This window comes from Crocodylus porosus, unplaced genomic scaffold (assembly GCF_001723895.1).
Source record: "Crocodylus porosus isolate Cpor-Errol unplaced genomic scaffold, CroPor_comp1, whole genome shotgun sequence".
NCBI lineage: Eukaryota > Metazoa > Chordata > Crocodylia > Crocodylidae > Crocodylus > Crocodylus porosus.
The window spans coordinates 5,538,171-5,554,317 of NW_017728947.1; the positions used below are offsets into that span (position 1 = coordinate 5,538,171).

The window sequence follows — 16,147 nt, forward strand, 5'->3', positions numbered from 1 at the left end:
ACTATGTCCACTGCTACCTCTGCATCTAATGATCTGGTAACCTGATCATAGAAGGCCACCAGGTTGGTCTGACAGGACCTGCCACTGATGAACCCGTGCTGGTTGCCCCTAAGCTGGCCCCTCATGGATGTGTGCCAGCATAATTTTCTCAAACAGCTTGCCTAGGATCAAGGTAAGACTGACTCGCCTATAGTTTCCTGGGTTCTCCTTCCTCCCCTTTTTGAAGATTGGAACCACACTTCTAGTCCTCTGGGACCACATCAGAGCACCACGAGTGCTCATAGAGCCGTGTCAGCGGTCCTGCAATGACCTCGGCCAATTCCTTAAGGACTCTAGGGTGGAGATTTTAAATGACAGCATCTCCAAACACCACTTTTATTAAAGTGCCTACAGTGTGTTGTGTATTCAGTCCCGTGCTTCAAAATGGCCACCATTTTGAAGCATGGGGATGCTGAATACACAAGACATGGAGACTGCTAGAATGTGCTAATTAGCATGCTCCAGCAGATTTGATTAATCGCGTCTGCTCCGATGCACTGTAATTATAGTAGCGTCCCTGCATGTTTACAGGCACCTTTTGTGTCTGACTTCCTTTGCCTTCCCTATTTGGTATATTTTTTATTGATAAATTCCCCTTCCTTAGTTCTCCCCCAAGTGATGTAAAAGTCACTGTTTGTAAGCACTCAAAGGGTGAGATTACACATTACAACTAGAACATGTTAAGAGCACTTAAAACTTGAATGATCACACATTAAGGCTCATTACCAAGTGCTACCTGCCCTCATTAACAAGTGCTAAGTTTTAAAGTTCTGCCACTTCTGGCAAGGATTATCCCCAAGTGGTGCTTCCTAGACTGAGTTACGTTAACTTCTGGGTGTTCACCAGAAATAAAATTACAAAATTGCAGCCTTTCAGTACACCAGGAGGCACTGCTCCCAGGTGGACTAACTATAATCTAGGACCCTAGGCCTTGTACCAACAGCTAGGAACAGCCAGGCAACCAGTGGATGGGGTTGGGACGGGTGGGTAGAGAAGCCAGAGGGACAGTTACATGGGGAAGGGATAAGGGGAACATGGAGAAGGGAAGAGTGGATGAGTGGGAAGCTGTGGAACTGCTGTCCTCTCAGACCCTACATCAATCTCCTGCCACACCAATTGCCCCTTCTGCCCTCCATCCAGCACCTCCACACCTAAATCACTTCCCTGCTGCCCCAATCAGTCTGAAAGGCAGAGGTGCCAGTGGGAAGTGTTCCCCCTCCCTGCCTGCTTCTGGAGTCCTGAAGAGCACGCCACCCCTGCATACCCAGATTTAGCCCCTGCCAGGCCCTACAACTGAAAGGCAGGCAGAGGCAAGAGGACAGGTTAGGCAAGGAGCTGCCAGGCAGCTGTGGAGCCTGGTAGGGGCTGGATCCAGGTATGGACTGCAGGGATCCTTGGATCAGGCAGAGAGGAGGACTCTCCCCCGCAACTACTGCCACTGCTCTCAGGCTAATTGGAGTGGCTGGACTGCAATCATGATATGGATGGGTCAATCAAGGGATGGGGGAATCTGAGAGTTGATAGGGGGCAGTGGGATTGTTTGGATGGTGAAGGGGGAGATCCAGGCAGCATGGGGGGGTGCCCTTCCTACCTCTCCCTCACCCCCCAGCCTACACTGTGGGTAAAGAGTTAGCAAGCAGGGCAGACTCACAGCCCCTCACCATGTCCCTGCTTGCCAGCCCTCTAGCTGCAAGTCTGAGCAGTGCACATTAAAGGATATTAACCCTGAATGAGTAACTGATCACTAGCACCACTTACTTTAACATACCTTAGAATTAGTACCTGCTAAGTCTAATGTGTAATCTTACTCAAATACATGTTAATGACCTATTCTGTAACTGCCTTATGTGCACTATCAGACACCAGCCAAACCTTAGCAGATTTTCTTATGCTTTGAAAGTTTTGATTCTTCAAGGTGCCAACCCCCTCTACCCTTAGAAGCAATTCAGAGGAGATGAGTACATTTTACATTAAATCCTAGCCAAAAGGCGACTGATGTCAAACCACAGATATTTGCATACCAGCATCAGCCCTTTTGAGATCCACTATCAACATCCTTATGGTGTTCAATAGGAGCAAGTGTTCGGATGCTGTAGTGATGGGACCCATTCAAAAAAGTTGAATGCATTTTTTAAAATTTGGTTTCCTGTGTCTGTTACTGCACCAATTTTAATATTTTATTTTTTATGCATTTCCTATTCCTGGTATCACATCTCACTCACTTCGGTTTTGCAAGTTTCTTTACTTAACTTCAGGTTTCTTTACTTAAAGTTCATATTCTTTGGTTTGACACAGATATCTTTGCAGTCAGTATCAGTAGAACGAATATCCTCTGAATAATATATAGGCTTCCTGAAAAATACATAGTTATCAGGGCCACATTAAGACAGGGGTTCTGAGCCTGCGTGAACACCTAGTGAAGTCAATGCAAAGAATCCAGTGGTTTTTGGATTAGGTCTTATCATCCTGCATGTGGGACCACAGCTGCTGAAATGGTCAGAACCTTGGCTTTCACTTTTAGTATTCTAACGTTTCTAGCCCATGTGGAGAAAGAGAAAGCCTGAGAAACCTTTGCATAACCTGTTCAGTCATGTCTGCAGGCATAATGAAACAGGGACTCACAGACGAAAGAACCGGCCCACATATTGTAACCAGAACTTGTCTCCACAGCATTACCTCAGGGCATAACTTGTGTTTTTTGCTCCTAGCCTGACACCCATCCAGGGGCAAAAAAAATCTTTAGTTCTGGTTAAGTGCTGCTTTCATGAGCAAGCCAGCTGGTCTTTCAAGGTGGGGATGAGCTAAAGCTCAACTTCTGCTGATGCTCAACAACTGGTAATGCTGCAAGGATGCGGCATCTCATCAGCTGCTGAACTAATTATTTTGAGTAAGCTTAAATTGTAGTTAGCAGTTGGTCACCCCTGACAGAGACTAGTTTGAGTTAACTGTTATAAGTGAAGGAAAACCCTAAGACTTGTTGCTCTTGGTGCCCTGTGTCCCTGCTTCCAACAATGAACTCCGTATGGTGGAAGAAAGAGAAAGCAGTGGGCCTGGCATCTGAAGCAGCTTGCCTTTTTGAGGAGCAAGCTCATCACTGATGCTGCTAAAGGAGAGGAGACCCCATGCCGCTCTCTGAGCCTCTTTAGTAGGATGGGCCCTTGCCACCAAAACTCTACACAGGAATCAGAGCCATAGGAAGCCTAGTGCCTACAGCTGCAGCTTGATATAATCTGGTCCTGGTTGCTGTTAGGAGCTTCCATTTGTCCTTGGTGACATATATTTTTAGCTGTGGCTGCAGCTTGAAGTAAAAAGTTAAATGAAAACCCTACAAGGTAGCTGGTTTTGAGCATCTAAAATAATGGGCGCCTATAGATGTGCAACAAGGCTGCTCCAACGCGCGTTGCAATTACAGTGTGTCGGAGCAGACTCAATGGAGTCTGCTGGAATGTAGTCATTCCTGTGTTCTAGCAGACTCCAGCGTGACGTGTGTCAGTGTCCCTAAACTAAAAAATGGTGTTTGGGATGCTTTAACTAAAGCTCATTCAATAAGCTTTTGTTAACGCTCCCCTGCCACCATTTTTCAGCACAGGGACACTGATACACGTGATGCTCCGGCTGCTTTAATTAAAGTAGCTCTCGGCGTGACCTTAATTAATAAACCCACACTGCACAAAGTGTTTTAGCCATTTTATTTCTTTGGTCACTTTCTTATACCCCTGTGCTGCTTATTTGAGCATCAGAAACCCAAGTTTACAAAACTCATGGAGAGAGGATGTTCATAAGGTATTTCTAACCTGCACAATACCGGGAAGTATTTGAAAACTGAAGAAAACGTAGACTTGGAGGTTCGATTGGGAGGACTGAGAAATGCAGTTACAAAAACAGACTTTACCCCATGTTCAGGAGAAAGGAGAGGATTATGACTAGATTATTCTTTTAGAGACAGCCAGCAGACAGGGTGTATTTTCATGGGCACATTTGGGTTGTTTTTTGAACCTGAAATGGTCTCCCTCCAATCAGGGACCAGTTTCCCTTTAATGCCCCTCCCTTCAAAAAAACAAAGCACAGCAAACAAACAAACTCCCCACAACATAGCCCCAAAACAGTGATTTAAAAACACATGTTCAATGAAATATTTATGCTAGAAGAGCCTGACATTAGAGAATTGAATGACAGAGTTGGAAAAGTCTTGAACTTCCCACAAAAGTATATCTGTTGTTACCTTAAGATTGTTTCACTAGCTGGCCTTTCAAGACCAGTCACCTATTAAATATTTGATGATGATCTTACAGGCTGTGGTTGCTTACCCACAGCGAGCTGCTCATACTTAGCCTCTTTCATTATACGAGCTACTTCGGTCTCTGTCTCCAGTCGGGACATCTCTTTAACAATCTTACAAGCTGCCAAAGCTGCAGCTACACCTTCCTGTCCCTGGAAAATTCAAAGGAGATAAAGACAGCATGTTATGAATATTGGCGATTTCTGAATGAGAGGAATATCACCAACAGATGTGATTAGATTTTAAAAAGACAGTTTTCCTGTGGAGAATCTCCATTTTTGGCAGAGATTAGAACAACAACAACAAAAAAACCTTTGTTGGCTTCCAAAATATTTGGATTCAGAAATGCTGCCAGAGTGTCTCATGGGAGCTGGACTTCTGGCACCTTGCAAGCCAAAAGATTTCTGGGAACTGAGCTTGAGAACCTATAAAGGAGCCTGTTTTCATGTATCAGGCAAGAGCCAAGACAAGAACAGTGACTGGTAGAAATAGAGAAACACACTTCCCACTTATGCAAAGCAAGAGTCAAAGATATGCTGTTGTGCTCCTTTCGTCTGTCCCCATGGTGCCAAAACCAAATACACAATTAACCCATTATAAAAAGAACAAAATCTGAGGTCAGAAGGATGAGTCATTGACTGTCCAAAGGACAAATGGTAGCTCCAAACCCAGATCCTCAGCTGATGTTAATCAGCAGACCTCCATGGAAATCAATGAAGCAGCATTGATTTTCTTCACTAGCTGTGAAGCCCCCAAGCATTCATCCATAATAATATCTGACTGCTGTTAACTTGAGCTACATTTAGACTACAGCAACTGAGAGGACAACACTTATGTAAACAGTATATATCACATTTTGAAAAGCAAACATATTGACCTTATCAACTCCATAACCGCAAAACTACATATTCCAATATACCATATATTAATATAAAATTGCCGATATCCGACATCAAGTAATTACACGTAGAAGCTTACCGTAGCCCAGAAGTACTTTGCCATCTTGTGGCGGTTTTGAAGTACTGCCCATAAAAATAAATCCCTCCAAGGATTCTCACTTTTCTGGTTCATATCCAGGAGCCCCGGTAGTCGTTTTGCATTTGTTTTATCCTAAAAGTTTATTTAAAAAAAGTATTTAAGAATCTGATCATTACTTTATTTTGTATGTTTAATGCAGTATTAGAAACACCCATGGAAACTCCAGCAGCAATCAGCAGTTCCAGAGACTTCATATTCTTTGATTTTTTTTTTTTGATTTTTTTTTTTTTTTTTAGAATCAAATGGCGACTGATTCACTCCATATACTGAATCAAAAGGGCCTTGTATCCAGCATACAACCTAATATGTGTGAGAAAATTCTGGATGAAATCATTCTTCTATTGAAGTCAATGGCAAAGCTCCCATTAACTTTACTGAGGACAGGATTTCACCCTTGGTGTGTAATATCATCCAAGAAAAGCCTGTGATTAACTCATCAGGACTGGACTTCAGTTACATCAGATTCCCACTTAGTTCAAGCGTAAAAGACATGGTTTCAAGGCAAAAGAACAAAAGGCATTTTATTTAAACACAAGCAAGCCTCCATCAGGGCCTGTGCAGGAGAAAGTACTTCATAGCTCCATTTATTTTTAGCTTATCAGCCTCACTATTTCTTCTCTCCAAACAGGGAATAGCTTACATAGAATGCAGGTTGCTCTTGAGTTGAATGGAAAGCATTTTACAGAAAACCTAACAACTTAGATCAGCTTCTGAGTGTTAAAATGACACAATCACCCCTTTCCGCCATGAGGTTATTATCCAAAAAATTACTATTTTTTTCTAAAACAATTTTTTCCCCCAAAGAATCTCCTTTTTCTGTTTTTCTTGCTGAAATCCTCATTTGGAGGACTGGCTGAGTTTTGGAGTTGTTACAGGTTTTCAGTGTAAAAATTAAAAACTTAAAGCTTTGAATGAAAATTGGAAAAAAAATTATTTTGGAAGACACCAAAGGGCGTGTGTAGACCAAACGGGGGCCTTAAATTGAAGCAGTGGGTTTTAAAAAACACCACTTCAGTTTAGGGCTGATTAAACCCTTGTGTCATACACATACCCTGCTAACTTACCTGCCTCTCTGGTGGGGAGGACAGATTGAGCTGCTGGGCTCTGGAAGGAGCTGGTGCCTCCCTCTGTGGCAGTGGCAGCCCCCCCCCATTGGTGGCACCTGGCTCAGGCGGGGGCACCACAGTGGTAGAGGGAAACACCAGGCCCCTGCACAGCTCAGGAAGGCAAGCAGGCTTCGGGGTGGGGTAAGATCAGGCTCGCCATTTTTCTTGGGCAGAGCCTGCTTTCCCAGGCTGCTGCCAGGCTGCCTGCAGCGCTTCCTGCAGAGCTGTAGAGCTCCATGGAGCCAGTGCTTCACTCTGTGGCTGTAGGGGCAGCAAACTAGAAGTCCTTAAAGGAGTTTTAGTTTGTTGTGCCCCAAGTCATTTAAGGTGCATTACAATGCTGAATTTCCTACAGCTGCTGGAATTAATGCGCAATACAGCACCAAAGTGTGAAAACACCGTCACCATTAAAGCGGTGCAAAAGCATTTAACTTATTTTTAAAGTATCGTGCACACATGCCTCTCGCTTTGTTTGCACGCAGCAAAATGGTGTCACACCAGCTTTACATTGGTGTGACACTGACTTCAGCTGAGTTACTCCCAAATTCCACCAGTGTAACTGAGAGAACACAGGTCCACAATCTTGTTCCTTTAACACTGGCAAATCTGGAGTAGGTCCACTGACTTCATAGATGTCACTCCACATTTGGACTGTCTTTCCTGAGAACTAAATCCATCCCAGTATGACCAATCTGTACAATAAAATCTGTACAGTAAAAGGACTATTCAGGGGATTTTTTCCCCCTGAAGTTCTTATGCAATCATTTATTCGAATGTTTCCACAGTGTTAAGTCAACACTTGTGAGGGACAAGAAGATTCAATAGTTCAGTTTGGACATTTTCAGTTCAAGTTTTTTAATCCTTCAGGGTTTAAGAAAACTGGAAAGTGTAAAAATTAAAATATTTTAGCCCAATATATTCTTGCCAGCAGATCAAAGGAAGTACTTATTCCCCTCTATTCAGCACTGGTGAGACCACATCTGGAATACTGTGTGAGACCACATCTGGAGTACTGTGTCCAGTTTTGGGTCCCCCACTACAGAAAGGATGTGTACAAATTGAAGAGAGTCCAACAGAGGGTAACAGAAATGGTGAGGGGCTGGGGCACATCACTTTTTGAAGACAGGCTGAGAGAACTGGCTTATTTAGTCTGGAGAAGAGAAGACTGAGGAGGGATTTAATAGCAGCCTTCAACTATCTGAAGGGTGGCTCCAAAAAGGATGGAGCTAGATTGTTCTCAGTGGTGGCAGATGGCACAATAAGGCTCAAGTTGCAGCAAGGGAAGTTTAGGTTAGATATTAGGAAAAACTTCCTCATGTGGAGGATAGTAAAACACTGCAACTGGTTACCCAGAGAGGCTGTGGAACACCCATAGAGGTCTTTAAGACTCAGCTAAACAGAGCCCTGGCTGGGATGATCTAGTTGAGTATGGTCCTGTTTTGATCAGGTGGTTGGACTAGATGACCTCCTGAGGTCCCTTCCAACCCTAGTTTTCTCTTATTCTAAAAGCTGAAATAGCTCCTGATAAAAATGCCATTGTGGTGTCTCATAGATAAAGTACAGGAGCATGAAGGTACCCGCTCTCCTCTGAAGGCCAGTGTCTCTAGTCAGGCAATATCTCTCATGATGATAAATGCAGAAGTCTAACAAATAATCTTTTCCTTAGGCTATATGTGCTATTCAATAAAAATAAAATACAGGCACCTGGCCTACACTGCATCTTGTTGAATATTGGATCTCCTGCTTTAAGATAAAATACTGTGGCTCTTTGTAAGCAAGGGCCCTTACTATTTTGAGAACTCGGTCAAACTGATATCTGGGGTTGCCCATGCCTGTTACTTATGTTCCCCATCCACAAAAGAAAAAGGAAGGTGTTGTCAAATTTATATACTTGAAGAGATTCCACTAGTACTAAACTAGTAAAAACTATAGTTAATTTTTATCAGAGTTCTAAAGAAACTGATATGAACAAACAATTCAGGATTATAAAACCTTATGTTCTTTTTTATGAATCTACTTTTACAATTTTAACTAAGTTCAAGAAATAGCAATACCAGAATTGTGGCAATTGATGGAGTTGGAGGGTTGAGAAATCACAAAATATTTTACTAAATATAATAAACCATCAATCCCCTCCATTTCTAGCTTTGACATTTGCAACATGTTAACCATGTCTTTCTTTCATCTGACCTCAATTTTAATTATTTTAATAAAGCTAGTCATTTAAAAAAATAAAACAGAGAGGATTGGTTTAACCTGTGAACCTTAAGTATAACTCACAAATTTCTTCTTGAATCCTTGCTTGACTTCTTGGTAGAAACCTTTGCAGGCATCATGAAGAAAGTCTTTGAGAACTCTAGAAACTTCATTGAGGGTAAAGAGTGGGCAGGTCTCCTTCACTTCTCTGTGTTGTTGCCCACTGAGTCCTGCCAAAGTCAATTTGCTTTCCTCATGCTTCTTCAGCAGAAGAGAGTAGAGGAGACTTTTCTGAGAAATGGAGCAGTAGAGCCTCTGAAGCCGGCTGTATGTGAGGAAGTCATACATGTTGGCCCCGTTGTCGATAAATAACTTGACAAATTCTGGTTTATCATTCACCAGAGCATCCATCATCACCTCCTCCAGGTCACAGGACTAGTTTGATATAAAACATTTTAAAGGATGTCAGAGGAGATTAGTGTAAAGAAATGGGCCCTTTACTCACTAAGCTACTGCTTTTAAATCTGTGCCTTGCCACCAATTAGTGATTAGCAGGGATTCTGGTTTTCCCTGATTTAAAAAAAGGAAAACCACAAATTCTCTGATAAAAAATAGCAAACTATCTGATTAAAACCCCCAAAATCCGTGATTAATATAAAAGCCCCCCACGACCTCCCCCAGCCCTGCTGGTGCCTCTCATTCCCCCTACCCAGCCCTGCCAGAAGGGGTCCCCAGCTGCCAGGGCTACAGGAGCAGGGACCTGGGTCCACAGCCCCCTGCCCCCGGCAGGAGGCTATAGCTGCTGCAGCAGAGCAAAGCAGAGCCCTGCCCCCACCCCACCCCCCAGGCACTGTCTGCTGCCTGCCTGCTGCAGGCTAAGGTGTAGGGGCTGGCTCCTCACTGCTGCACACACTCCTTGGGGGCAGGGGGACTTTTGCCCCCCGCCGCCTCCCAGCTCTGTGCATGGGGCGGGGGGGCCCCAAGTGTCACATACCTCCCAGCTGGGCAGCAGCCCCAGCACTGCCCAACTCCCCCTCAGGGGCCTCAATCCCCTGCTCCTCCACAGCTTACCTGTGGGAGCTGCTTTCCAGGCTGCCTGGGGCCATGTGCATGCCACATGGTGCCACCTGCCTGACCACCCTTCTCCTGTTCCCTCCCAACCCCCTTCAGGCTGGAACTCTACCAGCCTGCAGGTAGCTCATTGCAAAGCTGCAAAATCCATGGGTTTGTCTCTAAAATGAGAAATCTGCATTTTACTCTGATAAGGGGAAATCCATGTTTTAATCCATTTTTCTGTGGGAAACAGAAAACCCAGATTCCTGGTGATTAGTCTTTTGACTGACATCTACATAAAAATGGGAAAACACCATTAAATGACATTTACTGTTGCCCCACTGGTGTTGTTGTATTATTTATATAGCAGTAGTGCCTGGAAGCCACAGTCATTGGCAAACACCCTACTTTGTACTGTTCATGCAGAAAAGACCATAGAGACTTATTAGCAGTTTAAGGAAGGAGGGCTGGTTTAGAAAGAGAATAACAAACTTGAATCTTCAGCTATAAACTCAAAGAAGAGCCAGCATAGGCTAATGCACAGTACATTTTCTTAGACTATACATGGGGAATAACAGTGGCCTTTGGTTTCTGGTGCTACCTACGTAAAGGTCTTATCAGTCCACAGGATTATTTGTACAATTATAATCTATGCCAGGGCAGCCCAGCTGGCAACCTCTGGGCCACGTGGCTTGCAAGGGGTTAATCTGCACCCCCAGGTTCCACCTGGCTGTTGGTTCCCTTATTCCTTTGGCTGCTGCTACAGTCAGGATCTCCAAGCAACTCCCTCCCTTCTCTGGCTTTCACTTTCTGCCTCTGCCGCAAGAGGTGGGGCAAAGCAGGACAGCACAGCTCAGTGCAGTCTGCAGTTCCAGGCGCGCCTGCAGTCAAGGAGGTAAGGAAGGAGGGGCTGCCCGCTCAGCTGCATATGCCTTATGGTGCAGTGGTAAGAACTAGCAGTTGAGGTGATGGGGACTGTGGCCTCACTGGTGTGGCCCCTGCTGATGTGGCCTTCCAGCTGCTAAATTGGACAGCCCTAAGCTGTGCAAGTAAATCCTCTTTACCTTCCATTCCACATCTCCATTGAATATTTCACTTTTAGCTATGTCCACTCTATTCCATGCCACTGCCAGCTTCAGTTCATCCAGATATTCCTGGGCTTCCTGACTGTGGCTTTTACAGGCTGCCAAAAGTATAAAATGTTAACAAATTCAGTGCTTAAACCTGCATTAAATCAGACATCATGCATGCTTAATTAATATATATAGATAGCTCAATAGATTAAGACCTCTTATTCAGTTATCTCAAAACTGTGGGTTACCAGTACAGAAATTCTTCAGACCCTTCTTTACTTCAAATGTAACAATCTGAAAACTTATGTCCATCTTATCTTTTGAATGTTGTAGGTCTGCCAAAATCTTTCATTAAAAACATTAAAACAATCTCAGTCCTGTACAACTAATCCAGGAAGTCAATGGGTGGTTCTTTTTTGGTTTTGTTTTTGTCTTTAATTCACAGGATGTGGATTACCCTCTCCCCAGGCTGAAACTTGGATGGTCCAATACAAATTGAAGTGGATGGCTAACTTACTGTACTCTTCTGTCAGAAGAGACAGTGAAGGTTTGTAGGAAAACTGTACTGCTTTTATTACTATGGAAGCTCATTTGGATGTGTGGCTTTTTAAAATGTTTTTTTAATTAAAATATAAAATCCCCAGCATATTTCAGTTCCTCTATAGCCTGTTGCTTCTGACAGGAGCTAATAGCAACCATGGATCAGATAATTCATTGCCAACTAGAATAGCATATACATTTTTAAATTGTCCAGTATGGTCTCATATAAGTATGTATCTGAGTGTTTCAGTTATTTCACCTACAAGCAAACAGAAGACTGCATCAAACAGGAACCCCTGCTCAACAGCACACTTCGCTTGCTTCCAATTTTTTTTTTTAAATGGTTCTATTTCATATAGGAGTAAACTCAAGGCCTTTACGGGTTGGGGTTTTTTTGTTTGTTTTTTTTGTTTTGGTTTGGTTTTTTGGAGGGGGGAAAAAATCCAAAACAGAGAGGAGCCCCCCTTATCCCAGAATAGCAAGTATCTGAAAAACCAGGATGCTTACCTGGGATGTGGTAGACCCAAGTCAAAATCTTGTCTGCCTAATTCAGGCCAGGTATTTGAACCTCTGTCTCACACAGCTCAGATGAATGCCCTGGCTACTGGGCTGTTGTCTATTTATGGGTGCATGTCACTCAGTTTTTTCAAGGTGTAGCTGCTATACGTTGGAGCAAGATGCTGGATTTCAGTGGGGGTGTCTACCCATGGCATTAGGGGGCAGCAGTACACTGCAGAGCTTATTGCTTCCCAGATCACAGCAGCCCGACTGGCAGGAGGCTGGGAGGGGGTCAGCCTGCCAGCCCAGGGCTACTCCGACCATACTCAATATGCTGTGGAGGGGCTGCAGGGGATACGAGGGTGCTTCAGTGTGGGGCTAACTGGCGGGCAGCCCCAGCACTGAAGCACCCTTGTACCCCAGCCAGCCAGTTGTATGCTGCACACACACACAAACCCTGCAGTGGAGTAGGGCTTGTATTTACTTGTCCTTAAATTTACAAGTCCTACTCTGCTGCCGAGTGTGTTAGTTTCATGTACCCTAATAGGGGTGCACGTATAGAAGCTTTTTACAGCACAATTAATTACTGCACAATTAATGTCTCATGTAGATGCACCCAGTCTGTTGTAATGCAAGTGAGTGCCCTAACTTCTAGGTCAGGCACCTGCGTGTGTGTGTGTGTTTCCCCCGATCTTGAACTAGAATTCTATTTTGAATGAAAGAAGCCCTTTTCTGTTGAGACTAGTCCATATATTCCAGTAAAAAAGTTTGGCTTTAACAAATACATGTAACAAATAGATGATTTTTCTGGTGAAAATATGTTTTTATCGGAAAATTCCCAATTTAGCTGTAATCCAAGATTTAAAACATGTTCTAAAAATGGTCTTCCTGATTTGAAGCTCTCATTCTATAAACTGAATGACCCATGGCAAGTGAAAATAATACTTGGCAGAGCAACAACAGGCAAACTTAGCTTTCAGGAATTAAAGCTGTACATATTCTACACAAACTCTTAAGTTATTAGAAGAATATGTACTTAGCATGTAACATGTATACATGCAACACAAAAAGGATCCTTACCTTTAACCAAAGCTTTCAAAATGACTGTGTCTAATTCTTCAGAACCTTCTTGCTCAAAGTCATGAACTGTTAAAAGATGTTGCTGGGAAATAATGTTCTGAATCTATAGGGGGGTTGAAATAAATTATTTTGTCATCCTGTTGCTATTCAAATTGGTGCTATGATCTCATGCAGTAGGAGAGTCCCTGCCCCAAGAACTTATATTCTCAATATACAGAATAGACAAAGGGTGGAAGAAAGGAAGAATTATTAGCCCCAATTTCCACACAAGAGATGTGAGAACATAATAGTCTGTGATAAAGCTGGGAAAAGAAGCCAGATCTCCTGAGTGCCAATCCAGTTCTCTCTCTATCATTCTCAGTTGACTTTTGGCCTTCTTTGTAGCTAACATTTATAGTGTTATGAGTTCTAAGCATCTTGCCTTTTCATTCTGCAACCAAACTTGTTTTTCTACTAGCAGCTTCCTTTGTTTATGAAAATGCTTTCTAAAAGTTCCCTGTATGAGAACCATCAAAAGTTGATCTATGCTGGGAAACTCCAGTCTAGAACATGATTGGAGAAGGACTGGCTAGGATGCAGTACTGCAGAAAAGGACTGTAAGATGAATATGAGCCAACAGCATGCTCTTGGAGCAAAAAGGGCCAATAGTATACTGTGCTGTATTAACAGGAGCATCATTTGCAAATCAAGGAAAGTGGTTCTCCTACTTTATTTGGCACTGGTGAAGTGTCACCTGGAGTATTTTTGTTCAGTTTTGGGCCCCACACTTCAAGAAAGATGTGGAGAAATTAGAAAGACTCTAGCAGAAAGTGACCAAACTGATTAGAGGCTTGGGAAACATGAATTATGAATTAGGCTAAAATAATGAGGATTATTTAGTTTGGAGAAGTGAAGACTATGTTAGGGAGGAGGGTGGGGGAAGGAGGGGTGATATTTAATAACAGTCTTTAATTACCTGGTATGGTTATGGGGAGAATGGAGATAGACTAGGAGTAAGCAAAATATAGCTCACAAGCCAGATCCAGCCCACAGGGATTTGTCCACCCTGCAGCAGGTCCCTCTGTCATGCCTAGCCCAGGCACAGTTTGACCCATGGTATGTCCCACGCCCCCAGACATGCAGCAGGGCTGGGGTGTCTTGGTGACAACTCCATTTCCCAGCTGACCTGGCAGTGGCACCTCCTTCCAGCTGTTGCTGGCACTGGACCCAACCCTGCTATCTGGACACCCAGACCCATCTGCCCTGCACCTACTGCTGGTGATGGGACCCACACAGGAAGGTAACTTGGCCGGGTGGCTGGGATGAAGCTGTGGGCCAGTGGGGAGTGGCATCTGGGAGCCAGATGGTTGGGCAGGGCTAGGGAGACCTTGGGATCTTGAGGCAGTGCTAGCACAGGGCCAGAGACATGCAGGGAGCAGATCACTGCCCCAAGACCCTGGGGTCTCCATGGAGACTGGCCAGGAGCTACACAGGCAGGGCCTGAACCCTGGGCTGAGTGTACAGGCCTGGCCCTGGCCCCGCCTGCCCCTCATGGGGGGTTGGGGTCCCTGCAGCGCCCACGTCAGACCCACCTGCCCTGGCCAACATGCGCAGTATCAGTGGGCGGGCAGCTGTAAAGATGGAGGTGCCCTTCTCCTTGAAGGAGGGGCCGGAGCTGCAGCCCAATTTCATGCTACTGCCCAGATTCAGTGGTGGCAGTCTGGGTGCGGAGGCGGCAGTGGCAGCAGCTAGGCAGAAGCTGCTTCCGGGCACTGGGGAAAAGCGGGACCTGGCAGCAGGCATGGCCACCTCCCCCTTGCTGCTTCTAGGGCCCTTCTTGCTGTGGCTGCCCAGCTGCTGCCGCTGCTGCCACTGCTGCCACACCCAGGCCACTGCCACTAAAGCCAGGTAGCAGCACCAAGTCAGGCAGCGGCTCCAGACCCTCCTCAGGGTACAAGAGCTGTGTGGAGGTGGTGCTGGTGGTGGTGGAGACCCCAGCAGAGCTGCCCCTGCTGAAGCTGCCGCCTGCCATCAACATGGAGCAGCTGCTCCAAGGTGCCAGATCCATGTCCATGCCAACTCCCTGCCTGTTCAAGGCCCCATCCCCACATAGGGAGTTTCGGTGAGCTATTGTGCACTTCTGCAATCCCATCATCTGGCCATTGCAAAGTTCAGTGTCCTTCTAAAAGAAGAAACTACTCCACTGCTCTTTGAATTTATACAGTCTGTGGATCTTGTTCTTTTTATGAGTAGCATTTATTATTGAGAGAAGATGAGGATGGTGGAGATAAAGAAGAGCAGCAAGTCTATTCATGCACATCCAGAATCAGACTTCTGCTTAATAGTTTCAGCTCATGGATTGGTTCTTTACAGCTGCAGAACCTCCACAGCTGCACTGCATGAATCATACTCCACGGCCTCCAGAGGGACTCCCTAGCTCATATGTTCTGACTGTTACTTGAGGAAACTATTTAGGGGAGGATAGAGTACTAAGTGTTTTAAATGACTTACTAAGCCAAAAATAATTATAGTCTCATCTAGCCTGATTTTGATCTCAAATACCTTTTGTGTGGCATTAGTCTCAATTTTATGTCTAGCTTATTTCTGAACAGCCTCCCAGGAAATCTGATAAAACAGGGTGGTTACCAGATGGACCACAGAAGCTGGAAACTGTAAGAGAAAGTCTGTGAATCTGATACATGAATATATCAAACAAATGAGCTTACTGTTGCTGTCCACTGGCAAATATCTTTCCATAAAAAGTTCTCTGAAGGAAATTTTTCTTTGAACTGTTTTTTGACCACTTGCGGCACAATAAGCTGTGGCTCATTCACTAATGCAGCTAAGATGTCAGCTGTCCCCCCAGATCCCGCTAAGATGAGCCAGGGAGCGGAGTTTTCCAAGCCCTTGCAAATTCTCTGTAGTTTTAAAAACATACTTTAGTACAATCTTGTGGAAAGAAAAATAAAATAGATTAATACATTAAGGTGTGTTAAAATATGTTACAACCAGGGATGGGATACATGCCTGAACCAGACTTACTGTGTATTCAGCCCAGGCTCATTATTTGGGATCACCTTAATAACTGGCTTTCCTGATGGGATGACTTACAGGCTATACATTATTGCCTATATTTATTTTACACTATGCACTAGTCCTGGTCTGTTATTTCAGTGCAAATTTTCAATCTTGGGTTCAGAATAATATAGAAAGAAGCAAGGATGGGAATCTCAGTGAGGGGACCTACCCCCCCCCCCCCCCCCCCC

The 16,147-nt window shown here is 44.4% G+C and overlaps 1 protein-coding gene across 1 annotated transcript in view; it reads right to left on the minus strand.

Annotated features, from left to right (window-relative positions):
* TRPM5 (transient receptor potential cation channel subfamily M member 5) overlaps positions 1–16,147 on the minus strand; it is a 75,818-nt gene that overhangs the window by 37,497 nt on the left and 22,174 nt on the right. Inside the window, 6 exon segments of the mRNA XM_019551006.1 lie at positions 4,347–4,470; positions 5,297–5,428; positions 8,743–9,093; positions 10,776–10,894; positions 12,903–13,005; positions 15,608–15,799. Coding sequence (XP_019406551.1) covers positions 4,347–4,470; positions 5,297–5,428; positions 8,743–9,093; positions 10,776–10,894; positions 12,903–13,005; positions 15,608–15,799 — 1,021 coding nt within the window.